Source organism: Anser anser, assembly GCF_964211835.1.
Source record: "Anser anser genome assembly, chromosome: 24".
NCBI lineage: Eukaryota > Metazoa > Chordata > Aves > Anseriformes > Anatidae > Anser > Anser anser.
Window position 1 is genome coordinate 2,262,174 of NC_139745.1, and position 27,468 is coordinate 2,289,641.

Below are 27,468 nucleotides of genomic sequence, written 5' to 3' on the forward strand. Positions count from 1 at the left end.
TCTCCCACAGCTGAGCAAGAGACATTTGTTTCCATCCGAAATTTGTAAACCCTTGGTGATAGTTAATTTAAAAGTCTTTAGCACCTTGTAAGTATATAAATCAGGTGCTACAAAGTATTTAGGCTGTTAAACCACTTGAAGTTGTTTTTTTTTTTCCCCTTCCCTCTCTCCATTCGAAGAATGTTTTAATCAGGCAGCTGTTTGACTATTTTTGTTTCTTGTCCTTACTGCCGTGATCCTGGCATTCTTGGAGTAATGTTTACTTTCTCGAGAAATGTTTCACCAGAAAATAAAAGTATTTTTCCCCTCATTACAAATTGAGCGAGACTTAAATTGTGGGAGCCTAATGAATGGAAACTTTGCAAGACACTTGCCTTTTCACACTTGCACATGAGTTAAAAATAAATAAATATCCAAGAAATAATCACATTCTTGAGGTTGTTTGTGTGAGCACCTGTCAGGTACCTGTGCAGGCTGAGAGCTTGGATAGTCACTTCTTGTCTGCTCACGGAAACAAACACACAAACGCTATTCGTGTTAAGAGCAGAGAAATCACAACATTTTTATCTATCCTGACAAGTATAGCAGTGAGGTGATTTCCTGTGTTACTCTGCGGGAGTGGAAGAGCAAAACAAACGGTCTCAGGACAGGGAGGAGGTCGGTCCCATCAGCACTGGGCAGAGCTTAAAATAAAATTTTCGGAGGGCTTCCTGCAGGCTCGCCGAGAGCACAACAGCAAAGACCGAAGGGCGAGCACTTCCCATGGATTTGTGGTCCTAGGGGCCTGCCCCTGCCCGTGCTGTTCCCCAGGATGGGAGATAAGGGGCTCTGGGCGAAGCGCTCGGAGCTTAGGGTAGTGTCTGCGGGATGCCCCGGAGTTTGCTGGGCTGGCAGGGCTGCGGGCAGCAGTGGGCCCTGTAATTAATGCACATCAAAGATGTTCTGAGAGCGGCCACTGGCGTGCTCCAACGCAGCCCGGTCCTGCCCTCGCGAGGGTTTGGCAGGTGGCGGCCCGGGTGCTCTGCCTGCTGGTCCCTGGGGGAATAGGCGCCGTAACCTGGGGGAGAGGCGAGGAGGAGTAGAGGAGCCTGGCTTAGCGAAGTGCTGGGGAAGGAGAAGGGAAGCCTCTGAGATGAGGCTGCAGAGCGAGCAGCTTCAGGGAGAGGGGAGGTGGAGAAACTGGAGTTGAGGCTTGCAGAAGCAGCCTTCTGCTTCGCTTTGGTTACCCAATTTAACGCAATTGGCTTAATAGGAATAGATAGTTTAAATCTTCCTCAGTCACTGGTACTGCTAATAAATGCAGACATTCGATCTGTTTAACATCGTACTACGTAAAAAAAAAAAAAATCAATCCCTCAAGCTTCATGCTATGCTCTTAGAGATGATTTTTATTTATTTATGGATCGTTGGCAGTAACTGGGTAGTTTTCAGAGAGAAAGCTTCTTTTCCACCAAAGAACTTTTTTTTTTTGCACTATGTTTCTTTTTTTTGTTTAATTTGACCTCCTGTCCCTCTTATTGGGAAATGTTCCTTGCATGAGGAGAGGAAGAAGAAATCCTGTGACTCTCCATTGTGATTAAGGATGAAATTTAGCTTTTGTTAGTTCTGCAGCGTGTCTGTCCTGGTGAATATAAGCTCTATATAAATGAGGATTCCTTAGTATCTAAGGCCCGCGTGCGATCCCCTGAGCTACCTGCGGATCATGGAACGTGGCGCAGCGTTACCTTTTGAATTTGTATGTAAAGGTCATATGAGGAATCTGTAGCACCCGTATTTGTTTAATGTAAGGTACGGTGTTAACTCGGATTATTGACACTGATGTTTACTTAAATTTACAATTCAGCTACTTTGCTGGTAGCTATCGCTTCTGGGGGAAAAATACATTTCTGGAGTACGTTTCTAGAAGCTGCAGTGCCATTTCTCCTGGCACTGGAGATACAGAAGGTAAATATACTGCTGCTCTCATGTTAATGTGGTAGGTCCTTCAAGTCCCTGTTTAGTAATCGTGAGGACGGTTCAGGGCCCCGGTTCCTGTTAATGTAACTGACTGCAGAATTCCTTTTGACAGGTGCCATTTAGCCCTGTGGGCCTTGTTGTTTGCTGGGTTAAATTTAACAGGAGGTTTAAGTGCCGCCAGTGCAGCGTGCCCGACAGTCGCTTGGCTTTCGGGTGGGTTTGCACCCATCTTGCTGGGGACGATGGTTCCGCAGGGAACCCGCGGACCCTGCTCCTGGGGTCACAGCTCCCCAGCACTGCTTTGTGCCAGAGCCGTGATGCCGTGTTTCGGGGGGCTTGGGGACAGGGAAAAGTGCTTTGCCCGGGTGTGTGTGGGGCAGGTCTGGCACCAAATAGCAGGCTACAGCTGCTGGTTCGCTGCTGCCCCGCTTCCTGCTGCATCCACGCCGTGGAGAAGTGCTCCAGGTACGGGCAGGGACCGGTGTCTGGGAAGCTTTGGGAGTGGGGAAACATTTGTTTCTGAGTTGCTGTCATTCAGTTTTGCAGTGATGAGGCCCTCTGATCTGATTTAGAGGGGGGAAAAGAGAAGCGGTTGCCCTGTGGGAGCTGGCTCCCTGGCAGGATGAGCTGCGCGCCGCCTGAGGGGAGGGAAACCCACGGTGTGCGTTTGGCGCGGGGCTGCTGGGAGGCTCTGCCGCTGCGTAGGAGGCTGAGGTTTGCAAGTGGCCATTGACCTAGAGATAAACTGGTTTGCGTTGCTGAAATCTGCGGTGGCTAAGAGTAGAAAGCGTTCTGCTTTGTCTCGTCATCTCCAAAGCAGGCGGTGGGCGTCAGCGCTCTGCAAACTTGGAAGGGCCGGGGTTCCTCCGCGGCCTCGCGTGCCTGAGGCCAAGGGGCTTTGATTCAGGAGACTGAAAACAAGAATTGGAGGTGTGACCCGGGGTGACCGTGTGCTGAGCAATACAGCTGTCCCCTGCTTCATTTTTTTTTCAGAGCAAAGGTGAAAATGGATTAAGAGGCTTTGAAGAGGCTGGGGTAAAGCAGCCCCGGGGTTTGCTGCAGCTCCTCGTTGGGGCACACAGTCCGGGGCTCACGAGGAAGCGGGCATCAGGGAAGCAGCTCTGAGCAGGAACGTGCTCCAGTGACACACTTTTGTATATCGGTGTGCATGGAAATCACTCTCCTTGAATGAGATACTCATTCAGTTTGAGATTTACATAATTCCTGAGCGTGCACGCAGCGCAGCGTGAAGGTGAGGAGCGCTCCTGTGCAGTGAAGTTGCTTTGTAGCTCTCATTCAAGGAGCAGCACTGACAGACAGCCTGAGTGGTGTTAAGCAGGCTTCAGAAGCGAGCTTGCTGGTTTTCTGTGTTACCAGAGAGTGTAAGCACTCCTCAGAGGGTCAAGAGGTCTGTTCTGTGGGGCTGGTAAGGACGGGCGCGTTGTTTCACTCTGCAGAAGCACAGCGCCGGGGCGAGGCTGCCGTGGGGTGCTGCTGGCCTGGAGCAGAGGCCGGATGTGTAGGATCCCTTACGAGGCGGCTGTGGCAGACGCCTGACCTCTCCTTGTGCGATTCCCGACGTTTCTTGGGGTCACCTCTTCCTCCAAGGAACCAGGTTAGCATGTCACACACAGATAGCAGGGCACTGCTTCCTTGAGCAGCCAATTTATCTTGGCACGGCCTTCTGGACTTCTTTCAAAACTCGAGATCAGTGGTGAACCAGACTTTATGGTAATGAAATCTCGTACACAGCAGTGCTAACCTGTGAATGAGCTCTCCCTCGGTGGACCTCCTCATTTCCAGTGCTTGCACCATCGCGGTTCTGTCTCGCAGGTCTGTCCTCGTTCTGGGCCAGGGAGAGTTACCAGGAATAGATCCCGGTGAGGTGCGAGACCATCTGTGTGTTGTAGTTACCAGAGTGCAGCCTGCCTTTTGGAATACAAAGGTGTAAGCACAAAGGTGTAAGCGCTTGTGGCTTTGGTTTTAAGCTCTGCTGGTTCAGAAGGTGTTTGTTCTTCTTTGACAGGGAAGTAAAGGAACTCTGCTATTTGTGCATGTTATGTAAGAAAACGGGGTGAAGAGGTATTGCCCTTTGATATTATAAAAGTGGGAAGTAAGTCTTTGCAAGTGGAATAATAAACAAGTATATGTTGCAAATGAATCAATAAGATGATCAGGAGAGATGAAGGAGTGATGTGACTGAGGGGGGGGCCTCAAACTAGGTGGTTATGGGCTGTGTGAGCAGCTGGTACACGGAAGTCAAGACAGGGACCTGATTTAGAGAATGTTTTTATCCATAATTGGCAGGATTGATCATAGGATCGTGACTTAAATATCTGAAACGAATGATTTCTCCTGTTACCAGGTATCTCTGATAGCAGGTAAAGAAGCTGAAACTTCTTTTAATAGTGACTGGAGTGGAGCAGCTTTGGGGAGGACATGGAGGCAGCCCATTTCCCCCGGGTATCATTTTACGGGAGACGCTGGGATGGTGATTTGCAATCTATGAAATGTTTGACAGAAGGCTTCCTTCAGACCTTCGGCAGTGAAAATAATAGTGCTCAGTTAGCTGTGCAGTCAGACCAACCAGGTGTGAAGCAGCCGGAGTGCACTTGGCCTTCATGGTTCTCCTGCTTTTTGCCCTCTGCCACTCATCTTATCTCAGCCCCTGTATCCCTTGGTATTGATACGCTCTCATGGCATCCTTCTGTTGAAGACAGACGTGCTTCTCAACTTGGAAATGGACAAACAGTCAACGCCGAGGAGAGCTGTGTATGCATACTGGACTGTAGCCCTTCAAAAACCGTGCCAGTATAGCAGCTGATGTTCCTTTGTGGAAGATGTTGAGTGGCTTTCACCACTTCGGTGGTGATGGTGGTGTTAATAGTTGCACCAGCTTTAGCTTCTCTGCTACGAATCCAGCCAGCACGGGAACATGGCTTCACACTCGGATGTAAATCACGTACTTGTGCAGCTGTAATTGGTTTAGCTTGGCGATAACGTGGTTTTCTACTCAGGACAAATGCTCGAACAAGACATCTCTGAAAATGTTCTTGCATCTAACACGAACAAATAAAACAGTGAGATCCTAGCGTTTTCTTAAATGAATTACGTTTGGTAGAGTACAAGCAACCTTGTAACACGCCAAAATACTGTAAAAAAGGGGGAGAAAGGGGCTGAGGCAAGAAGTAGGGTTCTTGTTCCGAGATTACCTTCAGAACCTGAGCGGGGATCACCAGGGATGTGTGTGCAGCTGAAGCTCAGGAGGGGAGTTCACGTCGGCGGCCTGGAGTCGCTGGGGCTGGGACGTGACCAAAATAAAAACGTCTCTTAAATTCCTTGCAGAAATCTGAAGAATTGTAGTGATCGTATCTTTCTTGCAGCTTTTTTGTTTTTGAGTTTCCCATAGCATAACAACCACCTCTGGGAGTGTTTTTGTTCTGGTGAAGCAGGGGGGACACCAAGCAGCCTCTTTCTGCGTTGTCACTGTCTACAGCCCTGCGAGTCCTGGATCGGTGCCACGGTGGCTGCAGCTGTGGTTTGCTGGGACGTTGCTTTAGCAGTGAGAGTAATGCACATCACCCACCAAATCTCTTTGTTTAGCCTCTCTATTCCTCACGTCTCATCGAAATAATAATTTGCTACTGATCGGCCGTTGTGGCTTAGCGTGTCTGGGGGTTCTTTTGCTTTCCATGAGTTCAGCTGGAAATGCTGCGCAGAATTTCCTACGCGAGGCAACCGAGGTGCGTTAGCTGGCAGATGAGCGGTGGAGTTGGCAGTAAAGCCAAGTCTTTCTTGCCTGGTGCTGTAGTTTCTGGAAGGTGGAGCCCTGTTTTCTCCGAGCGTGCTCGCAGCGTGCTTCACCGCAGAACAAGGCAAGGCTGAGGCAAAACTGGAAACACCTTTGAACCGAGAGAGAGATTAAACTCTTGCGAAGCGGTACTGGCACCGAATAGTAGCAGAATTCACACTGGAGGGGACTTTGCTTTCCTTACATCTGATATTCTCGGATGAGGTCTACTGAACCTTATCTTAAAGTAGAACCAAAGCGTGCTCATAGCGAAGTCTTGACTTGGTTCTGCTGGAAATAGTAGCACGAGGATCAGGAGCCAAGGTCAGGCTTAAGATCGGTGAACACGGTGTAACCGTACGGCACTGGTCCGTTAGCGAGGTGGGGTGCTGAACATCTAAACCATTTTTTTTTCCCTTTTGTGCCCTAAATTGCCCACCAGGTGCCATAACTGACCTCGCTTGGTTTGGGGGTGGCTGTGCCCAAATCGCCTGCAGGTCTTCGGCGGTGCCATGGCCCAGCGCCGTGTTAGTCTGCAGCGTCCTGGAGAGCGCCCGCAGTGAGCAGCGTGTGGGTCACTCACAAGCACACGTTTTATAAACTCTTACCACTGCTCCAGCAGAAACCTGTATCAGATCTGTTGGGTTGCAGGGTTATGTAAACACGGAGCAGGAGGCGCGTCGTGCTGCTGGGTGCCATCCGGAGGGCTTGTGGCTGTTGTAATAACCTGCTCCGAGACGGCGCGATGGCTGGCGGGGGCAAGGATTATTCCACCTGAATCCTAGCACGTAGCTGAACCTCGGTGCTTTGACCTCAAGTCCGTAGTTAGGGTTCTTGGTTATTGTTGTTTTTTTCCTGCACGTGTGCTGAATGGCTCCGCATGTACGGGCTTGTCTGGGTGAGATTTGGGGATGCAGATCAGAAAAAAGTTTTCTTGCGTTTTCAGCACGCTGGTTTATTTAGGTAATGTTAACTGCTGCCTTTTGCTGTTCTCACTGAACCCATTTTCATGAAATCATGATCTGCAGCAGCACTTCAGGTAACTGCTCAGGTAAACGCATGGCCGTGGGTCCTCCAGGGCACACAAGGCACCAACCAGCGCCTTCCCCGCACCCCTCGGCACCCTGCGGGGACCTGGAAGGACCCCTCTGCCACTGCCCTTTTCCTCGCTCACCCTGGGTCCCCTGGCACAGCCGTGGCTGCCGTGCACACACCGGTGACCCCTCGGGAAGGAGGAAATGGTCCTGCCCCGTCAGGAGCCTTCCCAAGGCCTCCTGCACCCCTGGGGTACAGTTTGTGCCTCGGGGCTGGTGGTTCGAGGCATTGGTACGGGCGTAGTAACTAACAGCAGCTGATCTCGAGACACTACTTGTTCTCCTCTTCATCCCCTGCCTCCCACTTCACACGGTTCTATTTCACGTGATTTGCTTTCTGTCTGTACCGCTGTTTTTCTCTTTTGTATTGTTGTACCTTGAATATAAACCTGCCTGTTTTGTAAGGCTTTATTTGATCTTGCCTGAAAGGAAATGATCCCGACTTGCTTACGCATTGACTCCCTCACCCGAAATTATGCAACTCGATGTGAAATATTAATCTTTAATATAAACTTAGCAGAGGCAGTCGTGTTAGACTTTGTGTCTTAAAGTAATCGCTCATTTTGCCTTTTTTTGTGCATGTATAAATCTAATACTAAAAGTTGTAACTTTTAAAGGTAAGTCTTCTTTCGGAGCTCGGTAGCTTTGTTGTGTGCTGCGATGTAGAACGTAGCTCAGTCTGTATCAGAAATTGCTGTAAGCTATAATTATCATTCAAAAAAAAAAAGCAAGCATTTCCTCATGTATTTTTCTTACCCATCTATAAATAGGTGCGTTCTATGGATGAACTGAATCATGATTTCCAAGCGCTCGCTCTGGAAGGACGGGCTATGGGAGAGGTAAGTGAAAGGCATATAGAAAAAAATCGTGTATTTTGGGGGGAGGAGGAGGAAAATAAATAAGAGTTTTTTTTGAGGCTGCTGGTATGATTCTGAACTTGAAAGTTCTCCATTGTGGCTGTGAAGCTTGTGTGTGTGTGCTGTAACAAAATAAAAACCTGTTAGGCTAGAATGCGTCTTAGTAGGAGGAACAGCTAAGCCCTCCACCTGTTGTATCATCAACCAGTAAAATGGTGGCTGTAAAAGAACAGTTAGAAATCTGTCTTGTGACAAGTGTTACAATACTTGTAGCGTGTTTATTTTGGGATCCAGTGATCTCAGACCCCGTAGCGTTGTGGGGTTTGGCTGTCTGTCATTGTCTGCTGCCCGGTTTCTACTCCTGGCCACCTTCTGGCTCTTGTCGTAAGGCTGTGTTTAGTGTTTAAAGTAGCTGGGCAACATAATCGAGGGTTGCAGAAGTGATAAGTGCTTTGGACAGGTCAAAGGACTGAGCAGGAGCTGTCAGACAGTGGGTCCCCCAGTTCCAGCTTCATAGCAAAACAGGAAGAATTACCTTAATCTCGCAAGCGCAGTGAGCAGCAGCAGATTTGGGGAACGTGACCTTTGGTTTTCCTTTGAAGAAAGAACTTGCCTATTTACGGTGACTTGGAAGAATAGCAAGTTACTTCAGTTGGCTGTTTTTGGTTCCTAGAAGTGTGGTGGAAACGCTTCTTTTCCTTGCCTGGTTGCCCTTTCCTTTATAGCCAGTCCCGTCAGAGGTTTGTGGAAGAACAGAGATGAGAAAACCTTGTCTTGGAGGAGGATATTTACGTGCAGCAGGTCTGCCTCTAGCTTGATACAGGTCTGTTTTTTTTTGGAGAGGCTTTCTTCCTGTGCTCCTGTCTAGCAAATTCAGACTAGTTTTTCTGCATCTCGAGTGCATCCTATTTCTGCAGCCTACTTTGTGAACCAGGTTAAAAAAGTCTGTAGAATCCAGAAATGGTTGGTGTGGAGGAAACACAAAACCAACGTTATTGGGTAGTGTGCCCCTCAGTCAGGTGAAGGACCTCTGTGAATTGCTGTTGCTGGATGCCTGGCTTCTCTGCTCTTCTTCCTTTCTTCTCAGCAAGACTGTAATACTGAATTGTCATTCGATGTGATGCCATTTGATAGGAAAATCTCTGTTTCTCTAGGTTTTATTAGCCTACACTGAGACTATTGACTAAGAGTAGATGAAAGTGATTTAGAAAGGAGAAATCACGACGTTAAGAAATCCATCTAAAGCTGCTGAAAAACAGCTGCTGTGCCTCCATATGAAACATGCCAGGGGAATGACAGGGGTGTGAATGTTCTGTGAATCCTCTTTTTCTTTTTTTTAACACCTCACTGGGGCAAGACGTTCATTTTCATATATAGAGTGTACAGGCTCTTCGAAAGCCTGGGAAGAGTAAGTATAGCACTTCTTTTGTGCCTAATATGGCATTAGATCATGTCACTTGAAACGCCTAAAGGCATTCCGCAGCATGCTGGCTTCTACCAGCCCTGAGTGATTTTGGGAGAGAAGTGAATTTAGGGTGTTTGGGGGTGGGGTGTTGGATCCGAGGCTTTCTTCACTGGATCTTTTAAATGATGACTCACTTTCTTTTCTTTTTTTTCCCCCTCTCCTTTCTTGTTAGTGTGATGTTGGAAGTTTTGGAGATGGCATTCTTTTGTCACTGGGCTTTTCCCCATTCTGGCGTGTCTGTTTTTTCCAGGAGAGGTGACATTTCACATTTTCTTTGTCTGAGCTAAGACACCGTTTCTTATTCCTCTTAGGCTTTTCTCTGTTAGTCACCACAGTTTCCTTTCTTTATCCATTGAATTTTCTCCGTATTTCCTGAGGTATTTCAGCACACATCCAGCTGGCCAATTTAAGGAACTGTAAACCGAGATCCATGCTTCTGATTCTTACCTGCAGGAAGTGTTGATAATCTTGTACTTTGAGTTGATATTGAAAACCCTGGAGGAGAAAGATGAGGAAAAGAGTGTTTATTTATACATCTGGGAAAACAAGGCATTTAGCGTATCTTTTATCTTCCTGTTGCCTTGCTTCTCAATAAGCAATATAATTTTAGTGGTTTAAGGAGTTTCTGTCTCTGAACACATCAGAGCTTTTTAAAAGCGCGCTGTCAAACGCTTAGTGTCTTATTTGTGCTGCTGTCAAAATCCAGATAACTTTTGATTTGTGATGAACAGATATCCTAATCTGGGGAAATTAAGAGTAGTTTAAAAAACCCCACAGCTTTGATCTGCATTGCATCTCTCTCCATCTTCAGAATCCCGCTCTCCCATTGCAGCTGGCCTTGTGCCCCCTCGCTGTCTGTGCAAGTGGCAGCGCAGTGCTTTTGGAAGCGAGACTGAAAAGATCTGTGGAAAACCCTTTCGCCTTGCTCTGAAATGGAAACGGTTTGGTTCATGTGTAGCGGACGTGGTCAATAATGTTAAAAGTCATCTTCCAAAAGGGACATCTGATTTCCCCCCTTATTTTTTTAGCACTCAGTCCAGTTTGCTAGTTATACTGAAGGAAGCCTTACTAGAAGCTGTGGAAGCATCATGAAGTCTTCACTGGATCTATATCCAACTCCACTTCTCAGCAGATGTTGCACTGCAGAGTAATAAAAGAGCCGGTGTCTAGCAGTTGGTGAAGCCAGAAGCAAAACGATGGAGAAGGGTGTTTCAAAACAGCACGTAGGGGCTGGCTGGCTTCGCTGCTTTAGCACACGGACCAGAATGCGTGTCCTTGCCTCTTGCGCTGTCTTCGAAGGTCTTTGATCACGCAGCAGCGATGCTTATCTGAAGCTTAACACAAGCTATGCGAGCTTTTTTTTTCTTTTCGGGCCTTCAAGACAAGGAGCTGGATGTCTGCTTTCCTTCACATAAATCCCTCTTATCTGGAGCTTAGCAATATTAAATATTCGTGCAGTGTCTTTTTGGTGTGGTGGACAGTGCAGAAAGACTGAGGTGGCATTTTTGTCACCGTGCATTACACGAGTTTTGAGCTGCGGAAGCGTTCTTGGTTTGCTAGTCGGTTATGCTGGGCGGTCAGCCTGCAGCTGGAGCGGTGAGCAGCTGGGTGGGCAGCGAGCTGTGACGTGATCCGGGAGGGTGGGAGGGGAATGGAAACGGGAAGGCATGGCGTAGCTTGGTGCCCTTAACTTCAAACCTGCCAGGAGCTGGACCAAAAATTTTGAAGAAAGAATATCTGGGGTGATAGTGAATCTCCCTCTGCTCTTGAGAAGACAGGCTGGTAAGAAATACTGTCCATTTTCAGCTGACAGGCGTTGTATTATTGCGCTCTGGGTTGCTGTCCTCTCAAGGGTTTTGGAGTCTGAGCCTAGAGCAGGTCTGAGCCAAACAGCGAAGTTGCTGCAAGCCCCGTGGTTCCTTGCAGCAGATCTCTGAAATGGCAGAGGCTGAAGCAGTTTGTGTTCTCCATGCCTGCGCGCCCCTTGATGCGGCTGGTGAGGGCCTCGGTGAGACCCTGCCTCCAGTGACCAGCGCCTTTTCTGAATCGGCGTGGGTGTCACGTTGGGCCCAGGCTGCTTCTATCTGGTAGGAAAGCAAACCAAGGCCACGTGGCGCTGCTTTCACTACCGGTGATTGCTCTCTTCTCATCGAGTCATCGCTGGAGCTGGGCTGGGGACTGCTGGAAGGTGTGAATGGTGTTTCTGTTCAGTGTTTCAGTTCCCTAGCGCTAGCAGCATTAGGAACGGGAGGAGTGAAGCTGTGTTTGTAAGCACGCTGGTAGCCCAGGTGCAGGGGCTGAGCACGAGCCCAGCGGGGATGGGGGGGACCAAACTGGTCCAGACTGGCAGCTGCTGCTCACGGCCGCGGGTTCGGTGACGCGCAGCTAACAGCGTGTTGTGGCAGGATGGATTTTTTCGGTTTAGCCTTCCCCACCGTTCCCGGCCGTGACGTCCTGCCTCCTTTTATGTGCAGGCTCTTCCGCTAGAGCCCCGCGAGGCGGGCGAGCTGCCCCTACTCGGGGTCGGGTAGCAAGAGCTGGCAGGGCAACACTGAGCCTTCACCCCGGTGCTGCTGCCGGTGGGACGCCAGCTCTCTTCTCGCACACCAGGTCTGGCCGTCGTGGCTGGTTTTGGGTGCGGTGCTTCTGGGGGTAGGCAGCATCTCGCTGCCCGAGCGTGGCCGTGAGTACACGCTCTGCCTGCTGGTACCTGGTGCTGCGGATAAGCTGAGTTTTCCAGCTGCTGCGGAGGGGCACAGGTGGCCTCTTTGATCGTAATATTCCCCTTGTCTGAAGGGGATCAGTTCACTTAATTTGTCTAATTGATAATCCCATCTCAGTGGGGTCTGTACGCCCAGGCTCAGTACTTGTTGATTGTAGAACTGCTTTTGTTGATGTGGAAGTCGTCCCCCCTCGCCTCCTCCCCCTCTGCTAAATTGAATATTGGCCTAAATCTGTAAGTCCTCTGTAAGAGGGCTTAGAAGGATTATTTTCGTACTAGATAGAGTCAATTTTAATAAATAAATAGAAAAAAAAAATCACCAGGGAACAAATAAACTGGTCTTCTAACCTCTGCATTTTCTCTTTTGAATTTTCAACCTGAAAAACTGGATTATTTTACTTAAACAAGTTTTCTTTTTCTCCATTGCAACTGACAACTTTCCCTGAGGAAAAATTCATCATCTTGGCAGCCTGTTGTGTAATTCAGTACAAGATAATTACTGCTTGCTAAACCTCTAGTTTTGGATGGAGCAGTACTTAACAGAGCAAGGACCCCCTTGCCATCTGTTTAAATTGTCTCTTGGTTTACTTTTTCCCCCCAATATCGGTAAATACATCCAGAATACATATGTAAATTAAACCTTAATATTCTGTTTCCTTCTGCTAATGTTACAGAGCTTTCAGTCTGAAATTTTATGCTTATATTCTAGGGGAAAAGAAGAAATTACAGGGGGCAGAGTTGTAGTTCACTTGTTGTGCAGTGCGTGTGAGATAGCAAGTATTAGAATGTTTTTTCTGCTCCTTGTTTGTGATTCAGCACAAAACTGTGAGGTGTTCAGGTACAGTTCTTCAGGATCTCATTCAGTGTCAAAACACACGCACGTAACCACTTAAAAAAGGAGTAAAGGGTAGTTGAAATGAAGGATTCAGTCTCGAGTCATCCTCTCGCTAGAGGAGAGGATCTTGCTATCTTTCGTGGTAGGGAATCAGTTTGTGTTTTCAACAAAATAGAGAAGTTTGTTATATAAGCCACCAGAATGCAAATAAAAGCTTGCTCTGTATGTGGCCCTTCATAGCGTAGCTTGTTGCTGCGGTTCATTCACACGTCTTCATAGGAGGAGTTGTTCTCTTCCCTTACCTTCCAGTTGTGTGTGTGCCGAGTTTGTGCAGCTGTGTATCAAGTGTGTCTGTGAACATGGTGGTTCGTGTCCGTGGATATCCCTTTCCACGTGTTCGCTGTATGATTTTATAATTGAAATTTGAAAGCGTTTTGTGCGAAAGTGCTTTGAAGTTCTGAGAGATGAAAAATCTCATTTTATTGCCGCTGTTGATATTGTCTGGGAACGCAGCTAGCTCAAAAGATTGCACCGATGATGGAGGCTGAACGTAGTTACCTGCAACAGGCTTCCTCGGGAGAAGAAGCTACCGAACCCCTAATCATGTTTGCTTCAGATCTTAGGATTGCTTTAGAAATGTTGAGATCACGTAGCGCTTCAGCTCTACGGGGCCAGACAGTTCCTGGGCTCCCCAGCAATTCTTGGGCTGCTTTACAGGTGCCAATTTCCTCTCCTGCTTGATTTTTTTAGCTTAAATTTAAACTTGCTTTTTCCCTTAAAATAGAAATAAATTTAGTAAACTTAAAATTTGCTATTGCTTTCTTGAGTATACGAGGGAAATTTATTTACATTTTGGAAACTCAAGAGCTTATGATAGGAGCTTAATTTTCCTCTAAACCAGATGATGCTCTTGAATAAAAATACTCGGTTCTGCTCAGCTCTTCCTGCCTGCGTTCTGCAAGTCCACGCTCCTTCTCATCTTTTTATTTCAGGTTTGACTGCCAAACAGATCTCGTCCTTTTACACTGTAAGGTATTGGTGAAGGGCTTGAGAAGTTGTAGCTGCAGCTAAAGTTTAGTTTAATTGCTCCATATTGCTTTCTTCTGTGCTTCCTGAGACTGAGGAGGGAGAGGAGCTACGGTGGGACGGCATCAGCAGGAGCGGAAAAGCTGCGTTCTGTGGCATACAGGAATGGCAGAAGCTTTAAAAAAAAACAAAAATCCCCACAAAAAAAAACTTGTAACACGTGATGTATTTGTGCATATAAATGCTGGAAAGCCCCGACCTGACTGCTTCACCTCCTCGGCGTTACCCCTGGTGCCGATGGAGGAGCAGCGGGTCCGTGCGCTTTGAGAGGCGTTCTGCCGACGGGCGGCTCTCATCCGTGCCGTTGTGTTAGAGCTACAGGGACACAGTGCAGGTTTCACTGCTGCTGTCCTTGGGTTGAGAGCCTTACAGGCAGGCTTACGCTGTGTTGCCAATGCAATAACAGATCCTAAAATCACCGGAGGACATCTAAAAAAGAAGTGACTTGCTGATACCTTGTGTTACTGCAGAGGAGGAGCAGCCAGGGAAAACACTGCGTTTTCTACTTAGGGGTTTGAGAGTTAAAATAACAAGCCGAGTCTTGTTCTCGCAGTAAAAAGAAGACGATAAAACCCAGAGGAAGTTTAGCGCTTAGACTACAATGCCTTCTTGGTATTATTTTCCTCCTTCTTGAGAAGTTTGGGTAGAAATGACTCACTGCCAAAAAAAAAAAGAGCTTGAAAATAGACTGGGACACCTTGTAGGGCAAACAGGCCATTAAATGGCCGTGCTTGGACAGACTGTGTGCAGGATGGGAGTTCGTGGCTGTGGATGGTGTGCCCTGTGTTGAAGAGCTGGGGACAGCAGAAATTTGGTGTTTGGGTATTGGAACATTTTGGTACAGAAAGCCAGTGCTTAGTATGAGTATTTGACTGGGGAAAGGCCGTTGTCTCCTGCCTTGAGGTAAAGAGAGACTGCTAGACGCTGTGTTTGTAATTCCTGCTGGGAAGCAAGGTGGGTCCGAGTCCCGTGTGTTCCTGGCACTAATAAATCCGTGTATTAAAGCGTTTTCCCCTGCCATAGGGACAGCCCAGAAACAGGGCGCGTGTGCAGGTGTGCTTGGAGTGGCACATGATTTCAAGGACTTTGGAGTATGCTGCATTATGCTCAGACATGCAAAAGGCGGATGAGCTTATCTCGTCCTTTATTTCAAATCTGTGCTCTGAAGTATTTTGCTCCTGACTTAGTAGGTGGGAGGCTGCGACAACAGCGTGAGCTAGAAGAGGAGCTTTACGTCGGGGAAACAGCTTTAGGGGTGCATGCTTTGAGAGAAACTGCAGCGTCGTTGAGCTGTATTTATCTGTAACTAGTCTTTTGCAGCGCTGTGGCAGCAAACGACGGCCCCTTTTGCTAGGGACGGCGTGTGCAGGCGTGTGTGTGGCGTTGCAGGCCCTGCCAGGAGCGCCTCGGCTCCTCCGGAGGGTGGGCAGCAGGAGGCCGGGAGGCGCGGCGCGCTGCTGGCGCTCCTGCTGCGCCCGCTGGGAGGAGCGCTGCTGGCACGCGGCCTCCGAAAATGTGACCTCCTGGATGCTACGCTTGGAAATGTTGATCTGCCCCGCGTGGGTGCGGATTGCTTCGGTTTACGTTCCCGTCAGCTCGCAGAGCCCATACGCAGGTGTCTGTGCGCGAGTTTCGCCGGGGCCGAGAGGTGCCAGGGCAGCGGCGTGCGGCCGGAGCCAGGAGCTGGGAGCGAGCTTCGGCGACCCCAGTTCTTCACGGAGCGAGTGGTGTGGGGCCTGCCTGAAAGCTTCTGCCGCGGGCTCCGCTCAGATGGCACGTCTGTCCTCCATCTTGTGGCTGCACGAGCTTTTTCCCAACGCATCACGCTTGCTTGTTTATTTTTTCCCCGTGCTTGTTTGCTGTGGATTGATTTTTGTTCTCGGCGCAAAAGCAGCGTTACTCTTAGGTAACAGGCAGCCGCAACTTTGAGTGCCTGTTAAATAACCGGATGGAATCGCTCTCTTATCTGTGGTGGGGCTTTCTGAGAATTCGGGAGGAATTCTGCTTCTCACATGCTGGTTGAGGTGGGTGGTGTTCCCATTTTAATACCTGGTTTAGGTGTAATCGCTCCAGTTATCCAAACCTGTGTACCTCAGATTTAATCTCACACGTACCGACCTGCTTCACAAGACGTTTCTGACCAAACAGATCTTCCTTAAGTAAAAAGTAAATAGTGAGCACAACCTCCCTGATTGTTGGTGTTAAGCCAGAGTACTCTGAAAGCTGTGAGCTGAGAACTTGTTCACGCTCTCTTTGTCCTCATCCAGCCGTCTGTTTGCCATAGCCTTAAATTTGCACGCCTGCTGATGGAGTGTAGAGTTATCAGCACTTCTAATATATAGAAGACGTTGACTAATCTAATGATTCTTGTTTGTGCTATGGTAATTTTGGACAGATGTGAGTACTTGTTAATCTTCCAGTTCCTTTAGTTTTATTCTGACTTCAGCAGGCGAGGCTCATCTATCTTGTCAATTTGCTATGAATGCGCTGTTGTTTGCTGTCTGAATTGCATACGTCTCATCCAGCCTGAAGATTTAATTTGAAGATTGTACACTTGACATCTAAGGCACTTAAGGAGGGCTTGAAATTCCTTCTGCCATATGTGGATGCCACGTGGCAGGTGTTCCCTCTGTGAAGCTGGTATTTTCAAAACGCATCCCCTAAATAGGGCACGTTGTTCTTTTAGCCATCTTCTGGACTTCGGTGCGAGCTTCCTTGGATTCATCCAAGCCAAGGATGACTTTGTCTCGTTCTCAGTAAGTGCATAACCTCTTTCCTCTCCTCCAGTAGGAGCAATGCACGTGTGGCAGGTGTGGTGGCCCAGAACTGTTCACTCTTATTAGTGTTTACAAATAACCTTCAGAGCATTGAGAGTCCTCAGCAGTCATTAAATAAGTGAGAAGTGAGAGCTCTTGGCACCTCTTGATGTATTGTCCCTGCTGGCATCACAACCTCGGGTTTTGTTCCCGCTGGAAATGCGGGGTAGTTCGAGAGGTATCCGTGCGGCCCAGGTGGAAGTCACAACAATATTCTGCTCAGAACAGCTTTTCTGCTAATATTTTTTTCTTGCAAGTAGCGCTCGTGCTGAGAGGCTGGAGAATGCAAATTGTATGTGTGTGCTTACGTGTGTGGTGTTCATAAAGCATTTAAGAATGTAAGAGGATTGCTGAGATTGAATTACTGTCTCAGCTGTATGGCTTTCGCCCTAGGAGTGTATAAATATTTTGATTATAAAGCATGTATCAGTTTGTGTTTAATGATTGACTCATGTTTAGAAGGGAGACGCTTATGGTTTATGTTTGCATTTTATACTTATTTTAATCATGCTTTGTTTTTTTTTAATTGCAGCAGCTGTTGCCGGGTAAAAAGTTTTGGGAATCTGATGATTCCAGCAAAGATGGACCAAAAGGGATATTTCTGGGAGATCAGTGGAGAGACAGTGCTTGGGGAACATCAGGTAGCTCAATTATTTACTTAATTTAGTTGGGGTTGAACATAGAAATGTGCAATTCATCTACTCAAAATTGCTGGCCAGTCTGGATGACACAGTTTTTAAGAAAAAAATAAAAGCATCTGTTTTACGTGATAGAAAAACTTTAAAAACCCACATTGCTTTGTGATAAGAGTTAAAAAAGATATCCATAGCTATAAAAAGAAATTGTCGAACGTGAACATATGTACCCTTATGTTTATCTGCTTACAAATTTTAGATTGCAACTCAAATTTGAATGTAAACTTTCTCATGCATTTTCTGCCCTAGGATGGATTGAAGTTTGAACAAAGATGTTAGAGAACAAGATTAGTGGGGGGATAAAAACAATTTTTAAATGCTTAACCAACCAAAGCCCAACAACATAAATTTTAAAATAAATAAATAAAGCGATGTTTTGAATTAGCTGTGTTGAAGTTTATCTGCCAAGAATTTTGTTCTTGGATGAGAGACCGTCCCATATTTCGAACTAAAGGGGAAAGTGTTCAGGTTTGTTTTAGTTAAATGGCAAAAAAATCACATGCATGTGCTGAATTCGAAATGCTAACCTTTTACTCTTTATTTTTTTCTGTGCTTTCCATGTGTACTGAATACGCTCCTTAGACACTGCTGAGTATCCTGTGCAGTTTCCAAACAACTGTGCAGAACTACAGCTCCAGAGGAGAGCAACTTTACTGTTGTTTTTTTTAGCTGTTGTTTTTTTATTATTTTGCCTGCCAAAAATATCCTTATTGGAGCAAAGGCATTGGGATAGAAAGACTGTTCTAGTAAACTACGTGATAAGAGCATTTTTTATTGTTTAAATTTCAAAATGGCTGTGAAAAAGGGTTGTAGCTTCTCAAAATCTCCTCGGCCGAACCTTGCAGGCTCGCCAAGTGCTGGGGAGATTTCGGGGAGCTGCAGCCTCCAGCCGCTTGACCTGCCTGCCTGCAGGGGGTCTCCCTATGCATCCAGTCCTCAACAGCAGCTTGTGCCTGCTTGTATTAATACAAACTGAAGTTGAGGGTGGATTAGAGGGCTGGAGCCAGACTCTACAGTAATAGCTGAGACTTTCTCCGTTGCTGCCCCTGCTGGGCTGGCTGCACCCACTGGCCAAGCAGGGGAGACGTGGGGGAGGTAACCTCCTATGCTGGCTGATCACAGATCTCCATGAGTCAAAGCCCTCAGTCTCATTTCTTCCTTTGTTTATTCTCAATTAATCCTGTGCACCTTGCAGCCTTTATTCCTGAGCCGTGACCTGCGCTGCTGTCTGTGAGTCAGGGAAGTCACAGTTTCCCCTTTTGCTCATCTAAAACGAAGAAACAGCCGTGGTCTGGCAGTGACCTTGGGGAGCGAGGAGCACGGTTTGGAGGTGGGGTGCAGAAGTGTCCCGGGCCAGAAGTCTGCTTTGTTCCATGAGCAGTGGAACTGATGAAGCTTGGCCTTCTGCTCCATCCCTTTTCCCTTCTGTCTGTGTCCCCAGTGCTGCAGGCATCCCACGTGGCTTTGGTTCTTCGCTACTTTAGCTTGTGGTAGTTTGAGAGCACTTAGAGCCAGTACCACTGAAAGAAACAGCCCTGTCTGATGCAGGCTGCTCCGTTCTTCTCCTCGTGGTACAATTAGTCATGCAGCAGTGCGATGAAATCTGCCGGGGAATTGATCTAGGTTAAAACTAGCTCCTGTTTTTGTTAGCTTTATCCCAGAGAAGCCTCCTCAGCCCGCTTTACTTGCGGCCACAAAGATGCTCGTGCTGGCGTGAGGGAGAAGGCAGAGAGTGCAGCTAGGAGCAGTGATGGAATTTCTTCTCTTGATGGCTTACGCCTTACAAGAAAACGACAGTATCGATGTCATTCCACGTCCCTTCCACCATCCCCTGGCACCTACCATGTCTTCTGCCTGGAATTTTTGACTTACTGGCTTCTACCAGTCTGACCAGTCTGAACACACAGGAGCTGAGTACGTCTTCCCTTCCCTCGTTGGGATGTAAGGTCGCCTCCTGCCCAGGCAGCAGTTTTTGCAGAGCCTGCCAGGACTTGGAGACATCTCTCCTTAGTCAGCTCTGGTAGGATCTCAAACCCTCAGACTGCAGAGGGGAAAAAGGGATGGGGCTGATGCAGGAGGCCAGAGGAAGAAGTGAAGTTCTCAAACTTTTTCTTGAGGAAATAATAGCTGAGAGAAACTGTGATCATGAGTTATGAGGATGTTAACTCATACGACCAAGAAAACAAATGGCAGCTGGTGTAACCATAGGATGATACTTGAAATGACAGTTAAAAGAGGGACTGATTGTTTTCCCCCCTGTATTAACACAAGAGTTTTATTACATGTAAATACTAGAACTTTTGTTTTTTTATTGCATCCTTTACTTAAGACACAAATTTCTGAAATTTTATGATTTTAGAGTTTGAATGCAGTTGTCACTTGTAAGCTTTACAGGTTCTAGTATTTTACAAATGAGAGAGCAATCCTTCTCTTTCCAGTGGACGTCATCAGAGTCAAAAAGCTGGCGCTTCTTAGTACAATTAAGACACTAGAGTACGTTTTAATGACTTGCCTCCTTTGAATAGTTGGATCTGCTTGTAAGAATTGCACATGTTTTTGTTCCAGATCACTCTGTTTCCCAACCAATTATGGTTCAGAGAAGACCTGGTCAGGGCTTTCATGTGAATAGTGAAGTCAACTCAGTGCTTTCACCACGGTCAGAGAGTGGAGGACTTGGAGTTAGCATGGTGGAGTATGTGTTGAGCTCATCTCCTGGAGATTCCTGCCTAAGGAAAGGAGGATTTGTAAGTGTGCCTGATTCTGAACTTTGAGTTCCCATTATGTTGTTTTCTCCATTTGCTGCTTGGTTTGTTTGTTTGTTAATCCATCCCTAGAGGCAGATGTTCCTCCTTTTATTTGCTCCAGTAGCTCGGCAGTCTCTGTTAAACGGGTAGGCCAGCAGTTCGGCTCTTCTCGACGGAGGGGTGCAGTGTGGGAGGCGGCTGTGAAGGACGGGGAGGTTGCTGCCGTTCCCAGCTCTGAGGATAAGCACACCTGCAGTAACGCCATCTGAACCCGTGGTTGGGAAAGCATGCAAACGTACCTGTAGCGAACAGCGTGGTTCTTGAGTGAGCGTGCGGATGCTTTGTTGCTGGCTAAGAACAGAAAGCTCCATGTGACGATGCTAGAGACGTAACGTAGCTACAGAAGCCACTCCGGGTTGGGAATCACTTTCAAGGGCATATTGTTTCCTGGGGAGGAATGGCGTTAGTCACTGTGCTCGGTGGGGTGGGGAAGAGAGCGCAGTCGCTGCTGCCTCAAACCTAAGGACGTGGCAGGAGAGGCATCATCGAGTGCTGTCCCCATACTGGGGGGAAAAAAGAGCTGCATCTCAGCTCTGCCTCGTCAGCCGGGTGCTGGGTCAATGTCGGGGAACAGAAAAGCTGAGTAGGTTCGTTACCAATGGAAGACTGCCGTGCTCATCCCTTCAGGGAGATGGTTTGTGGTCTCCTTCATCCATCCTCTTATTTTTGATCCTCATTAGTGGGCACCTGCTAACTTTCTTGAATCCAGAGCCTAGGAAAGATGACTTGGGGGAGGGGGAGCAGTCAGTGGAGGAAGCAAATTTATCATCCAGAATTGGGGTTAGGGAGGTGTCTGCTCTGCAGCCCTGGTGGTCAGGATGTCAGTTCTGAAACAAAGGGAAAACTTGTAAATATCACATTGTGTGGGTGAAAACAGGGCTCCGAATTTGTGTTTGTAATTGGCATTTCCAATTCTGCTCTCTGATACTAGTGAAGAATGATTGGATTTTATTTAAGAAGAAACATCAGAATATCATTGCTTTTAAAATGATCTTTTTTCTAAGTATGGCAGGGAACCTACTGCTCCAGCCCACCCCCCCAAAAAAAAACAAAACTAAAAAAAAAACAACAAACCAACAACAACAAAAGAGAATGGAAAAATGATGTAGTTGATACAGGGTTCAAATGTCCTGGTATGTATGTGGAGTGTTTTTCCCTCTATTGAAGTGGAAGAGAGGGTTTGAATGTCTGTCTTTTGACAGCACCAAAACTATCTATGATAAATCTGTTTATATGCCCCTTGCTGTTTTTTTATCATAAATTATGTTGTTTTTCCTCTCCCTTTTGTTGTTCAAAATAGTGCCCCTGGCATAACCACCCTTTATTCTTCTCCCAAGTGAAATAAAATGCAGACATTAGGGGTGGGAATGCTGCAGATGCTGTGCCACTTACAAAATGCTCAACAAGAAATTAAATCCTTTCTTTTTTTTCCCCTTGCAAAAAGTGCTTTAGGGTTATATGATCTGAGCTAGTCATCGACTCGAGTGCTCTTAGGAGCTGCACCGTGGAGTTCCCTGTGCAAATCCCTGTAATGCCCCCCAAAAGCGAGGCAGCCCTGTGGCGGTCCTGTTCGGTCCTGTTCTGCCTGGGTACACGCACTTGCCCGGGCAGTTACCGCATCTCTGACGTGGAGACATCAGCCGATGGAGAGGCTCTAGTTCAGTTCATACACCTTCGTGCACGCTGTTGTGTTTAAAAGCTCCTGAGTTAATTTTGAAGTGTGCCCAAGTCCCATTTATAAGGAGGATTTGGGTAAATACTCTTTAAAATTACCTTGGGGTGGGATTTTTTTAGAGCTGGTAGAGTTGGACCCTGACTTACTGAATGGAAGAAACCGAACAGGTAGCCAAAACCTCTTTTGGAAGGGAATGAGGTCTGATTCCTTTGTTTCTTTGATTATGATTTATGATTTTGCTCTTATGTTTTTATTTGTAAGAACTAATGTTCAAAAGCAACTTACTTTTATTATGACATGTTTCTTTGATTTGTTAACATCCTGGAATGAAAGCAAAATTGATCTGAAACCGAAGCTTATTAAAATAATGTCTCTTTTGCCTAGGGGCCAAGGGATGCAGAGAATGATGAGAATGACAAAGGGGATAAGAAAAATAAGGGCACATTTGATGGCGATAAATTAGGAGATCTGAAGGAGGAGGGGGATGTGATGGATAAAACAAATGGTTTGCCTGTGCAGAATGGAATCGACACAGATGTCAAAGACTTCAGGTATGTGCACCATCAGTTAATAATCAATCAGCGTCACACTTTTCTGAAAGATCTTTCATGCTCTGAGAGCAGTAGTGAAAAGCCTTTGGCTCTCTGAAGCAGTGCCGTAAGGACCATAGCGTACACAGGGACGTGCTTGGGAGAAAGCGGAGGGTAACTGATGGCCTGCGCACACCTAGTTCTGTAGTGTCTAGCCTTGTTTTGTTTTCATATGTAGTTTTAGCTACTTTGCATGGGATTCTTCTGGAAATACCTACCGAGATGTTGACCCTGCCTGTAGACTGGTGTGAGCTGTACTTGAGTTCTTGGACTTGTTCCTCGTACCTCTCGAGATCAAGGCCTTGTGAAATCTGGGCTATTGATAAAATCAAAGAATGCATTTCTATTTCTTGCCAGCTCACCTGCTTGCTGAGCCTTGTGTTGACATGTAGGAAAACTGTAAAAGGAAAACAAATGCGCTGTGAGACCATACTGCTGGCCCTTGAATAGAGACGAACCATTTCTCAATTCAACCCAGTGCTCGCGTTAGGTAAACAGGAAACCATGGCAGCTATTTCAGGTTTCAAGTGAGATACAGTGTCAGAGCTTCATGTTGTTATAGTTATGGAATAGCTTTATGAAAAATAACATTGCCATTTCTGAAACCCTGTCCGTTATGGCTCTCTTCTCACTTGAGGAGGAAAAAAAAAAAGAGTATTTGTACACTAGTACTGTAGCAGGTCTTTGAAGTGCAGAGGGTTGGGGATTTTGTGGTGGTTTTTTTAATTACACAGATTGTTCTGCAGAATTCGTACCAGGAGGGTCTGGAATAGCTGCCTACATCTTTTTTCTTTTTTTCCCCATCTTCGAGTATCTCTGGGTAGTAGTGTGTGTTGCTGAGAGCTGATGGCTGTGTGACAGAGCAGTAAATGGACGTGCCCAGTGACGGATGTGTTTTCTCTCCGTGTAGCCGCACACCTGGTAATTGCCAGAACTCTGCTAGTGAAGTAGATCTGCTGGGTCCAAACCAGAACGGATCCGAGGGCTTAGCCCAGCTGGCGAGTACTAATGGTGCCAAGCCGGTGGAAGATTTCTCCAACATAGAGTCCCAGAGTGTCCCTCTGGATCCCATGGAGCACGTTGGCATGGAGCCTCTTCAGTTTGATTATTCTGGCACCCAAGTACCCGTGGACTCAGCCGCAGCCACCGTGGGGCTCTTCGATTACAATTCCCAGCAGCAGGTAACGTATCGCCAGGGTTCCTCTACCGGAGCCGTCCTGGGGTTAGCGTGAGCTCAGGCTCTCACCCTGGGGCGTTAACGGAGGAAGACTTAGGATGGTTTCATCGTTCGTGTGCTGTGCGTGTGCCTGCAGAGCGCTGCACGTATCCTCCTCGTCAGCTCGAGGCAGGAGACCTGTGCTTACGGCAGTCCGAACGGCGGGTGCGAGGGCCTGTAGCGAGCGGTCAGACACGGCAGAGTGCTGGTGATTGATCAGCTGTAGCTTTTGAGTAAGCTTGCCTTGGAGAAGAGCTTTTAATTAGTGAGATGTACTAAGCAACAAAACCCTCGAGCCCTGAAAGTGACTTAGAGGCCGAGCCGCTGTTCAGCCTGGGTGCTGCAGCCCCGCTTTGGGGTCTCGGCAGTACTGATCAGGGGAGGCTGAAGGGACGGTGAATCTGAACCGGCTCCATCTTCCTGCAGCGTGGCTCAAAGCCTGGGGTCAGAGTCCAGCACTACAGAACTTTATCTCAGCCCAGCGGGTTTGTTTGACCTTTTCTCCTGTAACAGCAGCCCAGACTCCTCGGCCCGGACAAGTAAGGCAAGTCCTGGCCTTGCTGTTTGGCCTCTCTTGAATGCTGGGCCTAGATCCAACGATCGCCTTGTAATCTGCTCCTGTTCCTGCCCGTTTGGGTAACGACTGTAAATGTTTATTGCTTTCCTTTTGTAAGCGTAATATCCTTCAAAGAAGAATAAAATCCTTTGTTGGAGCTTATTGCAGGAGTATATTACTAGCCCTGGGTTTCCTGAAATATCTGATCGTTTTTTTTAGCAAAACAGCCTGATTGACACTGTGTACAGAGGAAGGGCTGTTGCCATGTTTATACGAAAGCCCTGCCTTCGGAGACTTATCGTAGCCTTAAAGGCAATGTAAATAACCGTTATGGTTTAGGCGGTTGTTCTCTTATGTAGCACGTTGGGGAGGTTAATGGAGGAAATTTTTTTAATGATTAAGCTAAATAGCCGCTGTATAGCTCAGAAAGGAGAAAAAAGCAAGCTGTTCGCAAGTCTTTGTCTTACTCATGGGTAGGACCTTGAATGCAAAACTTACTTTGAGTTTTTTAAGCAATTAAACAACGAAACTTGTTTTGCTTTTTTTAAACATGTTGCAGCTATCTGGTTTTTGAAGAACCATTAGGTATAGGAAAACAACCGCAGAGATGCGAAGCCTGTAATTTTTGTTTTGTCTGGCAGTGTTTTCCATTTAAGACTCATTTACAAGTTAGTGTTTTTTCCTTGCCTTTAAAAAAAAAAAAAAGACTAAAAAAACTTGTTGAAGCAAAGCGTATCTGGAGAGCGTGTTTTACCAAAGTGCACTTCTGGGTTCAGGCTCTGGATGGCCCTGCAGACGTGCCTGGTTTCTCTCTGTGTAGTGGATAGGTAATGTCTGTGTGGAGCTGATGTAGTCTCTCCGTAATCATCCTTAAAGCTTTTTTCTGTGCTGCCGGTGAAGCCGTGGTTCTCTGTCGTTTCTTTAAACCGAAATTTGGTGGGGGAGCAGGGTGTGCTGGCGCTCCGAGCGCGGCCGGGTGCCCGCTGCATGGGCCTGGCACGCTCAGCGCTGGCTGGGCCACGCTGAGGGTGAGCAGGGCAGGCTGCTCAGTGCAGGCTGTTATTTAAGTTCCAGCTTTATTGCAACAGCTACTCACAACGACAGTAAGTGCAAATGACAGGCTTTTGTAAGCATGAGTGTTGCATTAAAGATAGGAAATCATTCTTAACTTTTTTTCACTGCCGCACGCGACCCCTCACTGCACGCCGGTGTAAGTGCAGCGTGCCTTGGCTCAAGGAGTCGGACCCATTCCCTTAATACATTACACCCAGCAGCCGGGGTTCCTCAGTATTTGCTGTAGCTTGCGTGAAAGAGGTCTGTCTTTTGAAAGTACAGGGCTTTTTCCATTCATTTGTCAGAAATATATCCTGAATATCCTGAGCAGAAAGATCTCTTTAAAAGCGCCTTTCTTGGCCCACTGGGAAGCGCCTCATACTTCGAAGGGATTACAAGCAAGTGCAGCTAAAAGCAATATGAAGAAGGGAAGGTCTTAATCACGTGTAATCTGATTAGAGATGTCAGATGTTTATATTGCAGAAGAAACTGGATTACAGAAATCTAATCGTACAGTGTTGCCATAACTGTAACACAGACCGTGCTGTTCTGGTTTCTTTGAATTCCCTCTGTGAGCTCCCCCACATGCTGCTGGTGATACTTTACTGCTATACCTGTGTGTGAGAGAGAAAATAGCCTCAGTTTTTGAACTGTCGGGTGAGACTGCTGAACCCCTCCAAAGCTACGTCACTTGTCTGTGGGTTTTCGCGGAATGTAACAGGTCAAAATGCTCTGTGCGTGGATTTGTTTGAATTCCAGTTAATAGCTCTTTGAGGAGTGTTCTTCTCTTTTTTTTCCCCACTTACTGGACACCACAATTTAATATGGAAATGTAGTTTAACCTTAATTTAATGTAAGTTTCTGAGTAAGATGACAAAAATCTTTTTATTGGAGATTCACCTTTGGTCTTCTGTGATTTTTTAATTTTTTTTGGAATATAGGGCTTTGCCGTCAGGAGATGGAGACAGTGCATTGAGGCCTTGGTAACGCTGCCATTAAATACGTAGGGTTGATGATTCCCAGAGCTCGTGTGGCGTAGGGGCTTAGCTGGCTGAGCACAGCCTGAAATTCTGACCGTGTTTGTTGGCTCCTCTCCCTTGTGTGAGTTACAGGCAGTGCACAACCCTCAGCTGCACAGGGTTGTAGCTGCTCACACACCTTCTGGGTAAGTCAAGTCTTGGTTTGGAGGCTTAGGGAAACTGCGTTTTAAAGCATCCAGAGGGGGAGAGAGGTCGCTGACTGACACTGCCCAAGTCCAGGGCTTAGGTATCACCATTCACCTGTTCTGCCTTTGAAAGGAAAACTCCGTAAAGGTTTGGGAGGTTTTCTGCAGCCAGGAGGAATCCAGCCCTTCCTCCTGCCTGCAGCGCAGTGTAAGCGGCCAGGTGTTTGCACGTGGCTTTACAGAAGCTCGAGAACATAGTCTGGGGAAGCAATGATAACGAAGCCGGAGCTAGATCGTTAGTTTTCTCACTGAGTTTAGGTTGCAGATGTAGAGATTCTCGCTCATTTTTTTTCCCCTTAAGCAGATGAAAGGGCTCTGCGCTGCCACTGTGTTCCAGATTCTTCCCCTCTGTTACACCAGTTGCAATTCTAGGTAAAGGAGCATCCTTTCTGCCTCCCTGAGTCTTTGTGATCTCGTGGCTGTGGCAGCAGCCATTTGCAGGGCGCGCTGGGTACTGCGCCTTCGTTTCAGCAGCGGAAAAACGCATGAAGCTTGTGTGGGTACCTCGTGGCTGGAAGTCAGATCTAGCTGTGGTCACAAGAGGGAGAGAGGGCAAGCAGACAGTGATGATGATAAAAATAAATAAATAAATATATCAGGTCAAATATTTATGCTTTGCCTTTTTTTTGCTACCACTGCTAATTTAGAAATTAATCATTGAGATGCATTTCGGAGGTGTGGAAATCATTGCATATGTAAACTGGGCAAAAGAAGACCTATTTTCAGGGGAGGTAACCTAGCTGCTGATCCTAAGGGCAAAAAGTCCCACTTACCTAGCCACTTCTTCCACTGTTCACCTTGATAGAACTCAGCTTAGCGTGATGGAAGATCTGATATCAGGGATGCAAGAGCATGAAAAATTAAAAGTTTCAGTCAAGTGTTTGCAGCTGAAGAAAGCTAGAATATTTGACCCCTGAATTCAACCCAAAAGCAGGCCACAAAAGCAAGCACGACTGTTCTAGATGCATCTAGAGCAATGAAGCAGTTGAAGGTTGTTTTTTGTTTTGTTTTTAAACTCTTCTGCCGGTTCTGA

At 47.0% G+C, this 27,468-nt stretch overlaps 1 protein-coding gene across 15 annotated transcripts in view; it reads left to right on the top strand.

The window, feature by feature from the left end:
* The window catches only part of PUM1 (pumilio RNA binding family member 1), a 71,730-nt gene that overhangs the window by 9,878 nt on the left and 34,384 nt on the right, over positions 1-27,468 (top strand). For 9 of the 15 annotated variants that reach the window (XM_083810421.1, XM_083810430.1, XM_083810428.1 and 6 more), the window contains 5 exons: positions 7,611-7,679; positions 17,154-17,262; positions 19,882-20,060; positions 22,180-22,346; positions 23,296-23,566. In XM_083810421.1, coding sequence (XP_083666547.1) covers positions 7,611-7,679; positions 17,154-17,262; positions 19,882-20,060; positions 22,180-22,346; positions 23,296-23,566 — 795 coding nt within the window. The remainder of the gene's footprint in view (positions 1-7,610; positions 7,680-17,153; positions 17,263-19,881; positions 20,061-22,179; positions 22,347-23,295; positions 23,567-27,468) is intronic. The other 6 variants (XM_083810429.1, XM_083810434.1, XM_083810422.1 and 3 more) reach the window with 1 other exon arrangement.